This window comes from Hibiscus syriacus, unplaced genomic scaffold (genome assembly GCF_006381635.1).
Source record: "Hibiscus syriacus cultivar Baekdansim isolate YM2019G1 unplaced genomic scaffold, ASM638163v2 tig00011761_pilon, whole genome shotgun sequence".
NCBI classification, from domain to species: domain Eukaryota; kingdom Viridiplantae; phylum Streptophyta; class Magnoliopsida; order Malvales; family Malvaceae; genus Hibiscus; species Hibiscus syriacus.
In genome coordinates this window covers 369,716-389,853 of record NW_024062256.1, presented here as the reverse complement: position 1 = coordinate 389,853, position 20,138 = coordinate 369,716, and the positions used below count along the sequence as shown (strand labels likewise).

Here is a 20,138-nt window from a genome sequence, read left to right as displayed (position 1 = left end):
CCCCCCAAAATCTTTATTTTGTTCTTATGTGCTCCACTTTTTCACTTTACTCTTTCACTTTATTTTCTCTCTTCTTTTTCCTTCCTTTGCGTCGAACCTCCATAGCTAACAAAAGCCTCTGTCTTTTTCACTCTTCCTTTTTTTGTTCATTAATCATGGTATGATCCCGTCCATCTAGCTCAACTACAACATCGCCACCCACATCGTGAATGAAGCTGTACAAGAACGATTCCAAAACCTTAAAAATTATCGGGTGTTCTTTGAGTTATGGTTTATCTTTTCTGATGAGAAAGATGTCAACCTAGGCAGTGATATGCTCGACATTGTTAACCAGCACAAGTGGAAAAAATTTGCCAAGCATCCTGAGAATGTAAATGCGTCGCTAGTGAAGGAATTCTACGCCAACATCACTGAGTCGAATCAACATACCGTGGTGGTTCATGGTATTTCCATTCGCTTTACTTCCTCTGCTATTAATCGCTATTTTAAATTGTAGGATGTTGTCGACCACCACACCACTTTCGCATAATAAGCATACAATGAAACATACCATGGCATTTTGGAAGACTTTTGTCCTCCCGACACTCAATGGAATGGCCAGGAAATGAGCCAAAAGACGGTGGACCGAGAGAGGTTACAACCGCAAGTCAAGTTGTGGAATTACTTCATGAAGCACAAGTTTCTCCCCACTTCCCACAACACCACCGTTTCCTGTTAACGAATGCTTCTGTTGCATTCAATTATATTCGGGCGTCCCATTAACATAGGAAAAATCATCGTGGACCAAGTTCATACATGCCTGAAGCGACCTACCAGTGCCTTGGTATTTCCAAATCACATCACGGATCTCTGCCATAAGAAAAATGTGTCCGAGGAACAATTTGACGAGGTCTTACCTGGCATAGCTGGTATTACAAATGCCAAGATTCCTATATTGCTAGGATTGAAGGAAGCCAAGGGAAAGGAGAAGGAGGCGACCACGTCTCGTGCTGCTGTAACTCCAAATACCAGGGCAAAACTAGATGCCCTAAAAGAAATCACTAAGCGCACTAAGGAGAAAGTTTAGCAGTTGTGCGAAAAAATGATGACATACTTTACCTATGCCAAACGCCGAGACGAATTCCTCACCAACGCTTTCTTGGAGATTCTCCCGCATACAAATTTCAACATCCCAGTCTTCCTTGATACGCTCGTGTACCCAACTGAAAATGCTGAAGCATCTGCAGATGTCCACCAGCCCGCCAGTGAAAAGGTCCACCAGTCAGCCGTTGAGGAAGACTCGGTTGACCCTGACCCATTCCACACTATGTTGCCAACTGAAAATCGAGAAGCCAACCTCCAACTTGCACATATTTCAGAACCCCTACAATTTGTTGAGCCACTGGCGAAGAAATACCCCAAAATACCACAGCCTACAGCGTCATTAGAGGAGGAGCAATCTGAGATGCCACATAAAGTTCCTTTGAGAAGGAGTAGACGCCGACTAAAGAAGGTGTCTAAGCACAAGGAGCCCCAGCTGTCAATAGTTTCAGAAGGCCCCAATAATCCCCCCCACTGCACCAGCATCCGACTCTGAACACTCCAGCCACGCACAACTGCATAAGCACACCCGTCGTACGACCGCCGCACCACCACAAACATGAAGTCGATGTATATTGGATTGCATTGCATGTTATAGCATGCAGTTTAGTTTTTCTTAGTTTTTAAGTATTGATGACAATGCTTCTCTCAAGTTTGGGGAAGGTAGGGTTCCCAAATCATTGCATGGTAGTATTAGTATAATGAATATGCCATGACATTAGTAAATGTAGAATTAGTTTTCTGGAATTAATTAAGGATGCCCGATAATGATGAATTTTTGATGGCTAGGATATAATGTACATGACTGGTTGAGGATGATAGAACCAACTTTAAGATTTGCTTCTTTGAAACCCTTGAATACACGATTGTATGTTTTCCATGCTTGAGGAACTTAGAAATTTTTTATGAGAGAATTCTTAAATGTCGTGGCATAACACTTTGAATGATGAAAACCCCACATTTGTTAAAAAAACAAAACAAAAAAATGAAGTTATAAATAAATGCTTTGGCATATCTGTAGAGAGACACTCCGTTATGCCATGGCATTGCCTGTCAACTGATATAAATAAATGGAAGCTATGGTATATGAGTGAATGAAAGTAGTCACAGGATGACTCTACCTGACTAGCTCGGGGTGCAAGGTATGATCCCTTTCACCTAAAGTGTGGGATAGTAGGAGTGATGGTTGACTCCTTTAGTAGTAGAATTAATGAAAGAAAAGAAAATAATGTGGGAGTAAAATTTGTAAATATCGTGGCAAATTAAGAAAGCTTGCTTAGAAAATTTTTAGGTTTGTTAAGCATGGACTGGATACAAACACGCACACACCCACACAAAGAATCTTGCCCTAGGGGATAGTACTTGATTTCTCAAACTAGTCTAGCATGTTGAAGCCAAATACTGAGGGCTGAAATTTTATCCCATATAACTATTCTGCTTCTGAACTTGTCATGGTATTTTTGTTTTGCTTAATACTATCCATTGCTTGAGGACAAGCAATAGCTTAAGTATGGGGGTGTGATAACTCCGTAAAAAGGTCATATTTGGGACTTTTTCACTTAAGTTATTGAATGTCTAAGAGCTCATTTAGGACCATATAGACGCATTTAGGAACATATAGTTGTATGTGGTGGAATTCTATTTGTTGTGGCATTTTATTTTGAAATCAGTGATGCTTTATGGGGAAGGTGTTTGTTCGGTGATATGCAGGATTTGAGGGCAAGAAAAAGAAAAAGGGAAATGTCATGACATAAGGAGACTTCTGAGCAGAATGAAAATGCCGACTTGGTTGGCATTTCGAGAGCGAAAAAATGAAAGAATATATTTTTAGAGCCAGTTGTCCCTACTTTTACGTGATCTCTGACCGTGAGCGAGAAATCTGCCTAGAGGGATCAGCGCTGCTACAGTCGATCCTGCTGGACCACACCGCCCTACTACTGATCTTGTCTTTCATTCACCTTCTGCAATGGGATTATGCCTAGTACTCAGCCAGCCACCAAGGCTGGATCAATGCCAGCTGCTCAACTGGACCACTGCCAGATCTGCCTGATCCTCACATGAATTAAGCATGCTTTGGGGTATCTTATGAATTTCAATAGTAATTCCTAGGGTTTTACTCCCCCTATAAATAGAGGATGAAGCTACAATGGTAGAGACTTTTAGTTCCACTCCGTTTTGAGCATAAAAGTAAGAGGGAAAATATATCTCTTTTCTCTGTCAATTCTATTTGCCGTGGGATTTCTCCATTGACAAGCTTAAGGGAGTGGCGTTTTAGTCATCCGAGAGGAGCTAGTTCATTTGGATAGTTCGTGGTGGCCGAGGGAAGCTCTGTTACTGCACGTCAAAGGCTTTTCCTTCTTCTCTTTGCTCTTTGCTTTCATATTTAATCATTTGGATAGAAAGGAACGGATAAACTTGCTTTATGTTTGCTTATTTCGAACCCCACTATGAACTAATCCTATTTGGTGGGAGTTCATTTTGGATATTTAAGTTTTACTTTAATGAATGGTTGTTTCTCTATGTTATAATTTGTTTTGTTTATGAAGCTTAGTGCCTTAAGGTTGTAGGAGCTATGAGAGTAGTCGTTCCTTAGGATATTACTTAGGGTTCGAGAGAATATCTAGGTAGCACATCCTTAGTGTTCGAGAGAAACTAGGGAGGAACCACATAAACAAGGGGTTCTAGATAGTAACTAGGCCTAATCCACCTTAGAGATAAGGCTAGGATTTCATTCGACTAAAAGGAGTTGTGCATGAACGATAGGTTAAATGTTAATGTTGTCGCAAAAAGGTATTGTCGAGACATATCCTATTATCTGGACCAATAGGATCACTACAGGGGCATACGCCAATCGGTTTTGCCAAGGCATCTTCAATCTATCGAGTCCCTTACTAGAGATAGCATAGGACACCCTAGTAGACTCTGTCGGACAGGTAAGGCATAGAAGTAAGACCATTCTAAGAGGTGGACTTGGATTTTCCTTAGTGACTCCTATCACTCATTCCCATAGTAGCTTGTTGTGTGAGGAAGACAAAGTCCGAGAATTAAATCCAATATTTACATTTTATTTTGTTGTTGCATCTCCATTTCTATCCACTTTGCCACGACATATCCATTTGCTACCATACTACCACCATTCCATTTCCACAATATCCATCTCATTTTGCCACAACATTCTCATTTGTACATACCATCACTAACTTTACTTAGGTGACAGAGTAAAGTGCTTTGACCGAACCTATTAAATTTCCTCTAATCCCTGAGGAGACGATACTCACTTATCACTATATTACTTGTTCAATTGTGTATACTTGCACATAATTTCACACCTATATATAGTACTCACACAGCACGGACAAGGTTTTGAAGGTAGGGTTCCCAAATCATTGCATGATAGTATTAGTATAATAAATATGCCATGACATTAGTAAATGTAGAATTAGTTTTCTGGAATTAATTAAGGATGTCCGATGATGAAGAATTCTTGATGGCTAGGATAGAATGTACATGACTGGTTGAGGATGATAGAACCAACTCTAGGACTTGCTTCTTTTAAACCCTTGAATACACAATTGTATAATTTACATGCTTGAGGAACTTAGAAATATTTTATGAGAGAATTCTTAAATATCGTGGCATAAAACTTTGAATGAAGAAAACCCCACATTTGTTAAAAAAATAAAACAAAAAAAATGAAGTTATAAATAAATACCTTGGCATATCTGTAGAGAGGCACTCCGTTATGCCATGGCATTGCCTGGCAACTGATATAAATAAATAATAGCTATCTTATATGAGTGAATGAAAGTAGTCATGGGATGACTCTATTTGACTAGCTCGGGGGTGGAAGGTATGCTCTCTTTCACCTAGAGTGTGGGATGGTAGGAGTGATGGGATGACTCATCTCGTAGCAGAATTAATGAAAGAAAAGAAAACAATGTGGGAGTAAAATTTGTAAATGTCGTGGCAAATTAAGAAAGCTTGCTTAGAAAATTTTTAGGTTTGTTAAGCATGGACTGGATATAAACACGCACACACCCACACAAAGAATCTTACCCTAGGGGATAGTACTTGATTTCTCAAACTAGTCTAGCATGTTGAAGCCAAATCCTGAGGGCTGAAATTTTATCCCATATAACTATTATGCTTCTAAACTTGTCATGGTATTTTTGTTTTGCTTAATACTATTCATTGCTTGAGGACAAGAAATATCTTAAGTTTGGGGGTGTGATAACTCTGTAAAAAAGTTAAAAGCCCTAAAATTTAAGGAATCATAAGACTTGCCTTGTATGATGTTCGAAAAACGTGGCAGACACCCGAATGACTTTAGAACAATGAAGCATTTGTATGTTAAGATATGGCCAACCTTAAGATGATGTATTAGGCACATATTTGCTAACTGGGTGTAGATGCCCCAAGGTTCAACAGAGCTAGTTAACGGGTGACGTAATCCGATGTAGAATTCCAGATTTCCAACTTAGGTAGGATAGAGGGGTGTGTGAGCTCCGAGATGTAGCCCCTCAACCGCACCATGATGCCTATCTTTGTACGTATGTTTTAGTTAGCATATTTTTATGCTAACAAGTATGAGTTAAGTATGTTTAAGTACATTTTAAGTGTGAACATTTGAGGATGAATGTAGTTTAAATTGGTTATTAGTGTTGCACTGAGCTTGTGAGCTCAGAGTTCAGAATTTGTTTCCGTGAGCAGGTTATGAGTATGAGTTTTTGGAGGAGCCTTTATTTAGACTGACTAGCACCAGTTTCCATCTTTGGAGTTTGTACTAGGGGCATTTATTGTAAATGAACCCTGTGTGCGACATGTCAAAAATGTAATGTTTGAATATTTTGTAAACTATAATTTCAAGTATTTTGGGACTCACGATTTGTAAACTAGTGATATGAATTTATTTGATTTCGAATATCAAAATATGGGTTTAAGTAAACGATTATGTTTTTTAAGGAAAAAATTTGGTTAGCCACTCTGGTGGTCTGTATAACGTCATAGTTTGTCGATCTTCGAGTCATATTGGATTAGGACGTTACATAAAGAAATGGTAATAAGGTAGCACATGCAATGGAGGTCGAAGGTCTTTCCAGCTCTCTAGATCATTTATGGGTAAAGGAAGCGCCAAATATAGTTTTTCGAATCGCAACTGAAGACCGACGTCTACTCGATCCTCCCTGATCCTACTTGGCACTATTCTTCGAATGGGATATACTATTCACACTCATCAGTGAACCCCTGCTTCATCCTCTGATCCTTGGCCTTCAAGTCTTTATCTCTTCAAATTGGAGAGGGTATCGACTGTTGCTCTCCTTTAAGAGTTACGTTCTTTTTTTTTTTACTTCAGTTTGTAAGCTCCTTGGAACTTTTTTCTTTTCACTTCAACAATTGCTTTACTTTGTATCTATTGGCGCCACGTCATTATGGTGGGCCAACAGTTGATCCTTTTATAAAAAATAAAATAAACTGAAAAACCTTTCTACGCCGAACTAGAATATTTAAATTATTTGAGCAAGTAATCGGCCGAGCAAATTATTTATTATTATCCTCTAATATTATTTTATGTTATGAATTTTTTTTATTAATCTAGGGTAAGTATAAAACAGTATATGTTAAAAAAATTTGATCTTTTGACATTGAACGCTTACAACCTTGACATCTATGATGCTTGAACCCGAGTACTCAAAAAATAATAAATCGTTTACTACAAAGATCACTTGATTCGTGCTTAGATTATGGATTTTAAATTCACTAAGAATATTACTCTTCCTTTTTCTATAATTTTCTCTTCTAATTCTCAATTAAGATTAAAATTAAATTTAAAATTTATAAAAAAAATACTTAAATTATCCAGACACTTAACTATTAAGTATTAATTTACAGCTTTACCCTCGAATTATTAGTAGAAATTCCAAATGGATTGAGAATGGCCCCCACAAGGAGCCACCAAACCTCCAGCAATTTAAAAAATTTGCAAACAAAACGCCCTGGATGAATAGAGTATTTAAAAAAGATTTATTCAAAATAAATAAATCTCTTTCAGAGAGTATAATTAGTTAATTACTACTAAGTCCTAATTCGAGTATAATTCATCTTCCTCATTATAAGTAATATATATATATATATTTCATTAGTTACAGAAGTCTGCTACAAATCATCTTCCTCATTAGAAGTAAATCAGTAATTCATATATAATAATTATAAGGCTGTCCATCTCTTCTCCCTCGCTGACCTCAAAACCCCCAGAGTAGCTCTGAACCCAATGTCGAGACGTTTCGCGCATTCTCCACCTGCTCCCTTCCAGCAACGAAGCGCTTTACAAAAGCAGTGGACATGGTCTCATGAAGCGGAACGGGAAGAGGCGTGGCACAGGCGGAAGCATCTTTATGGCCAGGGACTCCGCCGTACTCAGAGCTTCACCGTCGATGATATAGAGGAGCTCAAAGGCTGTATAGATTTAGGTTTCGACTTCGAACCTGATTCTCCTGAATTGAACCCTAAACTATCCGAAACTCTACCGGTTTTGCAGTTCTATCGCGCCGTTGATCGCCAATATAACGGTGGAATGTTGAGGTCTTCGTCCGCGTCATCGATTGGCTCTTTAAGTGACGCTGGTAGCACTGCCTCCATAATTGATCAAGGTAAAATCTAGTATCAACGCAACTTTCTTTTTAAGTTTAATAATTCGATTCTGGCATCGTGTTTTCAATCGTTTGATTTGATTTTTCTGTTCTTTTATGTATTTTAGGTGACGATCCGGAGATGGTTAAGACTAGGTTGCGTCAATGGGCGAAGTTGGTTGCATGTTCGGTGCGGCAGATTTCCGGGGGATCAAAGTGATTCACTGCGGAGGTTCTCTTCTCTGAGTTATTTTTTGTATAGAGGCGATAACAATATTTGATATAGTAATTAGTTTTTCTTTTTAGGTTCTAGATCTAAACTTCAATTTTGTATCCTAATACATGATTTAGGTTTAGGATTTGGATTTGTTATATAATACAAAAACTAGAACTTTTCAAGGTGCTGAGTTTGATTTCTGGTTCAATTTCAAAATCTCTATTGAAAATGTGACGTTATTATCATGTTTTTCAATCGTCTACTTTCTTTATATGTACATGAACTATGCGATCCTTATAATTGCCGGCAAAGCATAGACGACAATCATAGAACAGGGATGTTAGAGAGCATAGCAGCCCTTAGTCCCATCTAATGCCTGCTAGAAATATGATGATACCGATGATCGAAGTGAATTGCTTCGTTTATTTCAATTTCTAATTTTGCAGCTTGCTGTAGTTCCCTCTATTTAAGTAAAGTCTTCCATTTGTTACAAGATGGCTGCTGCTAGAAGAGAGCAGTGATCTGTTGGCAAAAGGTCAGCAACATTCCCTGTTCCACTTTTACATCAATTTATTATCTGTTAGCTAAAGAAGGTCAGCACCATTTGTTTCAAGATGGCTGCTGATATCTTGTGATACCCAGGGAAGACCGTTTTTACGTCAATTTAGTATGTGCTGGCAAAAGGTCAGCAACATTCCCCGTTCCAAGAGAACCGTGGTTCCCGAAGACGAAACCTACTTGAGAAGTACTTAGATCTTACCTCCTATATACTTGTGCATTGTGCTTTGCCACGAACATGTATCACTCTCCTGCACATTAACAAATCATTTCAGTTGAGTTACTGGTTTAAAATTGGTGACGGAACTTCACATGATTGATGCAAGCAGCTTGATCTTACTAATGTAAAGCCTCATGATTTAGTTTCCATTGTTGTGTGTGTGCCTCCAATTTGATCTTACTAAAGATAATTGATTGATTCTGGAGAAATGAGGACTTGCAGAGTGTTGCTTTATGGGGTAGAATGGATTGGATGAACTGCCAGTTTCGGTTAACAGATGCGGTGAGGTTTGAGGAGGCCCCACTGCATTGAACCCCAGTTTCCCGCTGGACCACATCCATAGCTGGAAAGATGACATGTGAGGAAGAAGAATCGTGTTCAGGTAAGTTCCAGCATAAAGGAACATGATGATATGACCTGTTTTTGCAATACTAAAGGGTAAGTCCAGAACTGTTGTTAGCTTCTTGATTTCGTTCTAAAAGCATTTCCTATTTGTTTAAACTTGCATGCTTTCTAACCTCTGCTAGTTATCTGAACTGGTTAGCTATCCGGCAATACGCACATAGTTTGGTTAAGAACAATTACATGTGACAAAATGAGTTCGAATCGGGATCAAGTTGAAAAACTCAAGTCTGATTTCTGAACTAGAGCTGCTGTAGTTTTATATTTGTTTCTCTGCAGATGTACCAAAGTTGATATTATTTTGAGGTAGTGTATATAAAATTCAGAATCTTGATGACATTATAAACGTAAAGCGCATAACGGAATATTTCCAAATGTTGCCTGAAACTATAAGCAATTAAAATTCTTGTGCTGATTCGCTCTTTTTTATGTAGATTTGTGATGCAGACGTGTAAGCAGAGTACTATGTTTTCACCAGTGCCAAACAAAATTATACTATATAATATTATAACTAAGATACGTACGAGTACTATATTATGAATGCAACTTGGATGGCTCTCTGCATTAAAACTAAAAGAGCATTTTAAAAATATTGTAATATTAATTTTATGCGATAACTGATTGAGTTTTTAAATTCAAAAAGTAGAGGAATATGACTGCTTGATTTCTAAATATTTTTTTTTTGCTTTTTTTAAATAATCTTCATTTACTATTTTTGGTAATCTAGAAATAAAATTTTATTTTCAATAATGAAAATATCAAAATTTAGTAGGTTATGTTTTTTTATAAAAGAAACATGAAATAAAATGAAAATAATGCTTACTTGTATATGGATTCAAACCAATGTTACATATATGGTATATAAAGTGAAAGATTAAAATTCTTAAACCCATACAGTTACCGGCATCACCATCTAGTATCAGTATTGTGTCTATACAATATCAATTATTGTATAGTGATAAATACAACTTAAATACAATATCAATATACTTTAGTTAAAAAAATTGACATCTAAAGTAAAAGAAAATATATAGCGTCATTTTCATAACAAATCTACTACTCCTCTCACTCTTCCCCTTTACAAACACAAATAAAAATGAATTTAATTTTAATATTATAAATAAATAAACAATATAAAGTTAAAAATAATATTTTTATAATATTTATCTAAAATAATTGATTAAAATACATATAAATATGGTATATCAAAATAATGTACAAATCTTGGAATATAACGTCTTAACGCGAAATCTAGCGGCCGAACCAATTTGCGGTACGCTGCCAGCAAGTGTGGTTTCCAAGGTACAAATAAGAAGCAAAAGGCCAATAAAACAAGTAATTCGTAATAATTGAAAAAAGTTAATTATAATGAATATTTGATTAAATCTAATATAATATTAATGAAATAAGAATTTAAAATTAAGACGAACAATGACCTTGACGCGAGAACACTAGCTCTAATTCCCAAATAAATTAAAAATTATTTTCCAGAAAATATTAAATACAATTTTTTTAACTTACTGTTATTAGTAATAAAAACCAAAATCTTAAAACATGAATCACCACTTAACTCGGTATATATTCGTGTTATATAAATGGTTCATCTATTATAACTATTGTCTTAGTGAATTATTTAATTATTAAAAATTACAAAAATATCCTTTAACTATATGAAACTATCTTTTTAGGTCTTTCGACTATTAAAAATTATAAAATGATCATTCGATTATTTATATGTACAAAACTCGTCATTTTCCATTAAAAGATTGACGGTAGTCTGAGCTAAACGTTAATTTGTTAATTAGGATATGATAAAATCTGATTTCATAATCGGTTTAGTTGTATTTTGTGTACCAACTCTCCGTTTATATTATAATGTTGAGTTTGTGCTTGAAATATTATGTCGACAAACCAGTGTTTGAAAGCAACAACGGTGTAAATAGATATCATTAAAAATATAATTTTATCATATCAATTAGTAGAATCAAATTTTCAATGAAAAATGACGAGCTTGAAACGTATAAATAGTTAGATAATCTTTTTGTAACTTGTAATGATAGAAAAACTCAATAAAATATTGTCTTATAATTAAGATATCATTTCATAACTTTTACTAATTAAAAGACTCAATAAAACAATGATAAACACTTGTGTTTTCTAATAGGCTTAATATAAAAATAAATGCATAAACTATACTCAAAATTAAATTTTGGTGTCTAAAGAATTTTTCGCTAAAAATAAGTGCATAAAGTTTCATCCGTTACATTTTTAGGTGTCTATCGTTAAAAACAGTTAAATGATACGTTTCATGTCCAGTTTTTTTTTAAATATTTTTAAATAATATTTTATTAAAAAAATATGGACGTGACACGTGTCACTTAACGGATCTTTTTAACGGTAGAAACTTAAAAGTGTAATGAAGAAAACTTTAAACATTTATTTTTAACAAAAAAAAAAAATTAGGCGTAAAACCTTTTTTTGAGGCATTCTTTGATGACTTATTTTTCTATTAATCCCTTCTAATACAACTTTAACAAATATTATAAATTTTAACCTCACTTTTTTTTAAAAAAATAATAATTTTCATAAATCCTCTCGGTCTAACTTTTTATTTTTCACAACATTTACTTAAATAAGTCGATAAATACAGTTGATAATAATATTAGATCACTACTAAAGAACTTTAAAGTAAAAGACAGAACCACCGCATGTTTCTCAGTTCATACTTACAACGTGTTAACAAGTTTAACTGACCCTTAACACAATCGAAAAGTCCCCTCTCCAAAAACACTAACAGAAAAAAAAAAATTATCTGCTCTTAAGGTCCCCTTCTTCCCATTACAAAAAATGTCTTCTTACATCCTCTTCAATCGTCTTTCCACCACCACAATTCCACCACTTGCACCTTTTCAAAACAACTAATCCCACCCTCATGTCTTCCTTTTCAGTTCGTTTCTTTACGCCACAGCAACCACTTCAATCCACCACTTCCACTGTCAGGCCCAAAACACGTGTTCTCGCCGCCCACACGTCGGCTCCGATGGAGTTCGACGCCGTCAGATTGGATTCCCGAGTGGAAGAAACAGATGGATACTTGTTGTTGAAAGAGAAGTTCAGAGAAGGCATCAACCCTCAAGAGAAAGTCAAGATTGAGAAAGACCCTTTGAAGCTTTTCATGGAAGGAGGGATCGAAGAACTGGCTAAGATGCCGATTGAATAGATTGATAAAGCTAAGCGTACAAAGGATGACATTGATATTAGACTCAAATGAGTCGGTTTGTTCCATCGCAGGAAGCATCAATGTAAAGGCTTGATTTTTACTTTTTAATCTGAATTTTATTAGCTTCCAATTGGAGAAATTTTCTTGCTGTTATTGATGACAGATGGAAGATTTATGATGAGATTGAAGCTTCCAAATGGAGTAACCACAAGTTCTCAAACACGATATTTAGCTAGCGTGATTAGAAACTACGGGAGAGAAGGGTGTGCCGATGTTACAACCAGGTAAAACTGGCAAATCCGAGGAGTGATGTTGTCTGATGTGCCTGAAATACTCGATGGTCTCGAACAAGTAGGCTTGACAAGCCTGCGAAGTGGCATGGACAATGTGAGAAACCCCGTCGGCAACCCTCTCGCCGGCATCGACGTCGATGAGATCGTAGATACACGTCCTTATACCAACTTGTTATCACAATTCATTACGGCCAATTCCCGTGGCAATCCGGCCTTCGCCAACTTGTAAGTTTTTCCCTTGCACATCATTGGTTCCTAGGAAACTATAATGTGCCTGGTTTCTTGATGTTATGTTTTAATTCGAATAGGCCGAGGAAATGGAATGCTTGTGTTGTGGGATCTCATGATCTTTACGAACATCCCCACAACGATCTTGCTTACATGCCGGCCACGAAAGACGGACGATTCGGGTTCAATTTGCTGGTTGGTGGGTTCTTTAGTGGCAAGAGATACGATGAGGCCATTCCTCTTGATGCTTGGATCCCGGGTGATGATGTGATCCCATTGTGCAAGGTTATGTTGGAAGCCTTTAGGGATCTTGGTTACAGGGGCAATAGACATATTAGAGTATTGCGTTGAAACTAATTTTGTTAATTAGTTAGAATTTAGTTAGTTTGTTAGCATGGTATCATTGGCTAAAGATACAGACGCCTTTGTTTTCTTTCGCTGGTGCGCTATCGATTGGCTATTGGGTTCCTTCATCCATTACTCCTATTTTTATTTGTTGTAGATCTAAATCAGTTCAACCGTTGTTGTTTCTGCCATTGGATTGTCACTTTCCTCTGCTGCCTGTACCGTCAATTGGAGATTTAGTGGTTGTTTTGTTTGCTTCTTAATAGAATCATTTAGCGTTGAATGCTGATTAAGAGTCGTTATCAAACAGCATGTCACATTCAGAGCCTCTGAATCATTCAGCGCTTAATCATTCTATAAACAAGTAGCCCCTTAGTTATTTTTTTAACGCCATTGTTACAACAATTGTTTTTGTTGCATGTTTTCTGATCTGATAGGCATTGCTGCTGCTGTCGCTACTTTCAGAACTTCTGGCGTTGACTCACTCTCGATAATCGCCACTGCCTCCTTCGAAAGATTTTTTTATTTTTCCATTGTTTTTGTTCTCGTCTTCCTTCGATTCTCCTGCGTCCATTTGATGACACCGCCAATTTCTTCCTTTACTGTTACTGCATGTGAGTCTCGGTTCATGTTCGGTTCCAAACTTCCGGTGAGATCTTTCAATCTTATAGTCCTGATTGGTACTATGTTGAATGTTGATCACCATTGCTACAGATTTGGGTTGTAAGATGGTGTTGCTGATCACCGTTTTCTTTTTTAGATTAGAATTTCCGTGGATGCTATAAATCTGGATAGTTGACTTGGAAGTAGGTAAAAAATTGGTGGTAGCATGAACTAGCTTTTCTTTTGAAACGTTATGGAAGCAAGATTTTAGAGTTGGTGTGGATTTGAGAAGTTAGTTTTATGTGCACTTAGCAATCGATTGTGGTAAAGATTTGTATAAAAGATTACTGCTGGTTCAGATTGATGTTGAAAATCGCTACAGATTTTTTTGTCATGGCTGATTTGAGATCCATTGTTCATCACTAGTGTACTAGTGTTGATTGTTGACATGGGCTCCTATTCGTATTGCTGTAACAAGCTGTTACTGATTTGGTTCTAAATTGATGTTGTTGAATGTTGGCCACAAGCACTACATGGTTTTTGTTGGTTGTTCTATTAAAGTTAGCTTGTTAGCATGGTATTAAGGACTATATAAGCCTATTGAATATTGGGGCTAAGACTAAGCCTTTGTAATTCATTTCTATCCAATTTAGTAATAAACTTCATTTTCTTTTTTATCTTTTTTTTTCACCAAACAATAGATACCAGCTTCCTTCTTCATTGACTGCTGCCGTTCGGCAGCCTCCGGCCACCTTGCCGGAGTTACGAGATTTCTCAGAAGACAGAAGACAAGAATGATGTGGCTGATTGATGAACTAGTGAGTAACACACTTTGCTTTCATTGGTTTCGTTTTTTATATCCGTATTAGGTTGTTTCCGGGATAGCAGGCTCAAAAAACTTCGTTAAAATGCAGGGCCTTGAAGTATTTAGATCAGAGATAGCCAAAAGAATGCCTCAAAAAGGGTTAGAGAGAGCATCTCCTGAAGATTTAGTTGAAAAGCAATGGGAAAGGAGAGACTATCTCGGTGTCCATCCGCAGAAACAAGAAGGTTTTAGCTATATCGGTATTCACATTCCAGTCGGTTGAGTCCAAGCCGACGACATGGACGAATTAGCTCGGTTAGCTGACACATGCGGCCGGTGAGGATGCATTGGACCGGCTGCCCCAATTCGTGCGGTCAGGTACATGTCGTGGATATAGGTTTCATGGGATGCATGGCGAGGGATGAGAATGGGAAGCCGTGTGAAGGGGCGGATATATATTCTTGGGAGGGAGGATTGGGTATGACTCACATTTGGGACAAGTTTATAAAAAAGGTGTCCCTTGCAAGGACTTGGTGCCTATAGTTGCTGATATTTTGGTGGAACAGTTTGGAGCTGTCCCTAGAGAGAGGGAAGAAGGGGGAAGATTGATTCAAAACCAAGTTCGTTCATTACTTTAAAATTTGTTTTTCTTTTTAACAAGCTTTGACTGGAAGAAAAATGGAGGTTTTAAAAGATAGTTGAGGATCTTCATCAGTGGGATGATCAAATGAAAATCTCTTGTTTCTAACAGCTTTCTGTATGATAAAATGTATCAGAATAAAGCTATCGGTAATAGTATATTTTCAGTTCAAGATCATTATTTTTTCTTCTTTTTTTCCTTTGATTAAACTCTGTTCTAAGAGCAGATTAAGCTCTTTGGAGTGTTATCTATTTTTTTAGTTAGGGTTTGTGTGTTATCTATTTTTTTAACAGATTAAACTCATTTTAGTTAGGGTTTGTGTTTTTTTTTTTTTGAGTTTGTATCGTTCTCTATTTATCATATCAACTTTTTTTACTCTGTTTAGCGGATTCAGTTTTGATGTTGGTTGTTCATCGATTCTCTTTTATATTTTTTAATATGAATAACTCTGTAATTTTTATCTTTGTGCTACGTTTTTTTGTTTTATTTCTCGATCGTTTGATTGTCCCTTTTTAATTTATGTTTTCTCATGGTTGAATTTGAAAATATCACAATTGATCAAAATGATATTTATTTATAATCATAATGATTTTTCATGCTCTGAACTCTCAAATTGAGTTTGAATATACGAGTTTTTGTTCTTGGATAGTTTCTCACAAACCATCGATTCTGATTTTAGGTTCTCGATGATCTTTCAATAGCTTAATTTCCTTTTATAGTTCATTTTTTAATATAGTCAGAGTTGTTCGTATCTATTTTTCGTTTGAGTCTTCTAGATAGGTCTTAAACTTTTTTCATGTATGGCCTTTATGTGTTCTAGATTGACAAGTTTCTTATGTCAACGCTACTAGAAAGTATCTAAATTATGTATTTAACTTACGAATATAATTGTAAATTATTATTGTAATTTTTTATATTTTCATTTTTTTAATAAGATCAGGTACTTCTACTAAACAAAATCATTTAACTTTTTAAATTACATATATTTTAAAGTATGAGGACTTAAAACATAATTTTCTCTTTTTGAATATAAATTTAGTTTGAATATGAATTTAGTTGGAGGTGCTTTGTCTTCTAGTTCTAAGCCGTCAAAGGAGAAGAGTTTAGGTTCATCGAGAAAAGGAGGCATTGTATCGATGGAGGACGATAATAATCCTACTAATGAAGCGACTTCCTGGTTGGTTCATCGTTCGAGCAGAAGGTTTCGAATCCAGGTCCGTCGGCTGCGGAAGCCGGAGCTTCTCCGACAACTCCTGAAAAAGAAATTAATTTTGGGTCTGTACCACCAAATTGTGGATTGACAGAGGTGATGCAAGAACGATGGGGGAATATCGGGAAGGCATAATGACCTTGCATTGCACTTTGGTGTCTCATATTAATCATGTATATCGAGTGCATTACTCGTTTTTAGAATTTTCGTTAAGCAATTTAAGATAATTATAATGTAGTATATTTTAGAAATTTTTAAATTTATCGATAACGCACACATATTATGTAGACATAATTATTTAAATTCAAAATCTCTAAAAAAATATTATTATCCTTTATTAGGCATGTAAAAGAACCGAACGTTCAGCGAATTGATCGTAAATCGTTCAATTGAAAGTTCGTTGATGTTTGATTATTTATGTTCTTTAGACCTGTTGTTCATTTAGTTGTTATTTCTTTTTCTTTTTTTGGTGCTAGTAAAGTTTAGGTAAGGGGTGGCTCCCCAGTCCATAGCCAGAGTATACCTAAGATCCAATTGGGATTTACATAGGAATTTACAGATTGTCCACAAAGAGTGACGGTGGTAGGATTCGAACTTGACCTTACAAGCTCAAATTCTTAAATCCCAATCACTTGTGCCAACACATACTTAATAGAATTTAACCTTAAACCCATTAATATTTTTAAACTCAATTAATTTTAAACTCAAATAAAAAATACTCAAATTAATTAAATAAAATATAAATCCTAAAATTATTTGAAAAGAAAAAAACTCTTCTAAAATATAAACCCAAATAATTTTATGTTCGTTCGTTTATGTTCATTTACGTTCGTTCATTTGTATTCGTTCATTTGTATTCGTTTATCATTTAAAAGAACGAACATAAACGAACACGAACAAACTAAATTTCTTAAGAAATGAACACAAACAAAAAATTTTGTTGGTTTAGTTGTTCGTGTTCGTTCGTTTGCTAGGTTAAAATTAAACGAACGAACATAAACATATGCTCGTTTATGTTTTTTCCGTTCATTTACATACCTATCTTTTATCACTAAAGTCACTCAATACGTTGAGAGTTAGAAATATTATAAATAATTTTAATCCCATTTTCCTGAAATGTAACTAGTGGGCTTGGGTATTGGACTGGGATGACGAATATTCCAATAGCAAGTAAAGGCTTCCCAGAGGAATTATGGTCAAGCAACGCATATCAATCTGAAGGCCTAATTTGTTATCAAATTACAACCCCATTATGTTGCAAAGAAAGCTGAAGGACACCATTTAAAGGGAATTAAAGCCTACAAGTGTTCAACATGATCAAGCACAACATTCAGCTATCAAATATCTTATTAGAAAGGACACGAGCAACCAATGTCACGAGGACTACAAATTGTAGGGTAGGCAAATCAAGACGCCTTGACCATACATCGAGCAGCCCTTTGGATAGATCAGAAGAAGTTAGGTATAAATACTCACGTATGATTTTCCCTCTATATATTTTCATTTTATTCAAAGAGTGTTTAGTTAATTTAATAATTTCCGAGAATAATAAACCAAAACATTATATTTTATCAGAATGACATTCAAACAATATTATTCATTAAAATGATATTCTTTTGATAAAGGCATATCACGTGTCAGGTCTTTTAAGTAATATTTCTCACGTCGGTGTCATCCATTATCAAAATGAAAGAAATGAAACGTTTAGCGTATTTGTATGAGTATAAGTCGATTGAACAATCTCTCAAGCAATCTTTCTCACATTGGTGTCATTCAAACAATATTATTCATTAAAATGATATGTTGCAATCAGCCCCTGCATTATTGTTCAGTTTTAGCTTCACATGTTGCCCAATATTATTTGTTAGTGTTAAATCAATGTTGGTCAATTGGTTTTTGAGGCAATTCTTTCATCGATTGAACTAAAAAGACAAACTCTTTTTAAAACAGGGTGAGAGTATATGTTTATAATTTTTTTTAATCATTAAGAATGCACACATATCCTGCAGATTCAATTCCTTAAACCCAGAAATTCTAATATCATTTTGAACTAATAAATCAAATTTAAACACTTGTACCTACGGAACTGAATACTTTCGAAGTTGCACATTATACCTAAGGTCAATCATTATCTCTTGACAAGATTATCGAAAGACCTAAAAAATCTGACAAGATACAAGTATGTGGATTGATGATCACATTTATTCACATTGCTAGCCTACATATAAAAATCATGATATTACATCTAACCCTAATACATATAATAAACCGGTACATAAACTCCCATTAGACAAAAAAAATGACATCTCTCTTCACTCATTCTCTCAAATAATCATTTTCATCTTTTCATCATTAAATTACAGGCCAACTACTGTGGCCATCTCTTCATCTCTCAGATTAAGATTGAAACAATTGGTTTGAGCCGAAATATCTGGTAGTAATACAACTATTATGATCAAAACAAAATGTAGTTCTGAATTAGGATGAGAACAAAAGCAAGAGATAACAAAATGAGTAGGTTTGTGCCCTAATGCCAATCTGCAGGGACCAACATGAGGCTGAGGGCCACTTGTTCCGAAATCATTGGAAACCTTCTTTTGCATCCACGTGAATTGCCCCCACCTTATTTTCATTGAATAGAAACAAGTAAAACAGACAAAACAATTACTTTGTACTAGTGGAAATTCTTCTCATCCACAACTTTGTTTCTTTGATTTTGCGTGATCATTTCAAAAATATGATATCTTAAAGATTTACTATTGATTAATTAATTATATGTTAATTTATCAAAATAAAATATCAAGTTTAAAGCGTTAATTTATTATTGAAATAAATTTAAATCAATAATATTATATTAATTTTATCTTTGAAGTGGTTTAATTATATTAATTTTATTTCTTGATCAACGTAGATCACCACTGTTGTAGATACTTATTTCCGTCCGAGGGTTTTGTTTATATATATTTTGGTTAATGCCTTAGGGTTCTGTTTTGAGTTTTTTGGATTATTTACTGTAAGGGCTCCTCCTATTTTAATATTAATGAGAATTAGTCCTCAATTTGAGGTTTTAAAATCATAGATCTGGTCCTTGTAATTCGTGCGTTTTATATTTTGGTCCTCTTTGCACATATATTTAATTTTCTACTTATTTTACATTTGATATGCAATTTTGCGTGTTTTCATTTTAATTCTCCCTGATAGCTGTGGTTTATTCGTGTTTCCGGTGCAGGTATTCTATGATATTTGCGTTTGACTCCTCATTCTTTGCCATGATTACCTTCGCGCATACTTAGTTACTACCCTTGCGTTTTGGTCCTTCATGTTATGATTATAATCAAATATATTTCATAAATGGTGTAATGCTTGTCACTTAGGTTTTCTTATGTTTGCTTATAATATGTATACAATTAGCGCACTTCATAAAGATTAAGCATGGATTACATGTATATATAAGAGTGAAAGTCACGTTTTGTTTTTAGTTAATAGTAGTTTTAAATAGTTTTGCGTAATATGTTATATTATTTTAAATAATGTTTTATATATATAGATGTCTGATTTTTTAAATTAATATTTATATGTAAATCACTTAATATATTGTTGAAATATTTTTTAAATAAAATAATGTTATTTTATGCAAGTAATTTATGGAGATACGCCTTAACCGACAATGAGTGTGTTTCCAATAATTGTT

At 35.2% G+C, this 20,138-nt stretch overlaps 1 protein-coding gene and 1 pseudogene across 2 annotated transcripts; both read left to right on the top strand.

Annotated features, from left to right (window-relative positions):
- The first annotated feature begins 7,327 nt into the window (after nt 1-7,327).
- LOC120204925 lies at nt 7,328-8,423 on the top strand. Of its 2 annotated transcripts, XM_039204915.1 has the most exons (3): nt 7,328-7,727; nt 7,835-7,938; nt 8,370-8,423. In XM_039204915.1, the coding sequence occupies exons 1-2, from the start codon at nt 7,349-7,351 to the stop codon at nt 7,924-7,926; spliced, it is 471 nt and encodes a 156-aa protein (XP_039060846.1). In that variant the 5' UTR covers nt 7,328-7,348; the 3' UTR covers nt 7,927-7,938; nt 8,370-8,423. The 2 variants fall into 2 exon arrangements, with proteins under 2 accessions (XP_039060846.1, XP_039060845.1); XM_039204914.1 differs by lacking the exon at nt 8,370-8,423 and having other exon boundaries at nt 7,835-8,102.
- Nucleotides 8,424-11,876: 3,453 nt separating this feature from the next.
- LOC120204949 lies at nt 11,877-15,206 on the top strand (annotated as a pseudogene).
- Nucleotides 15,207-20,138: the final 4,932 nt, after the last annotated feature.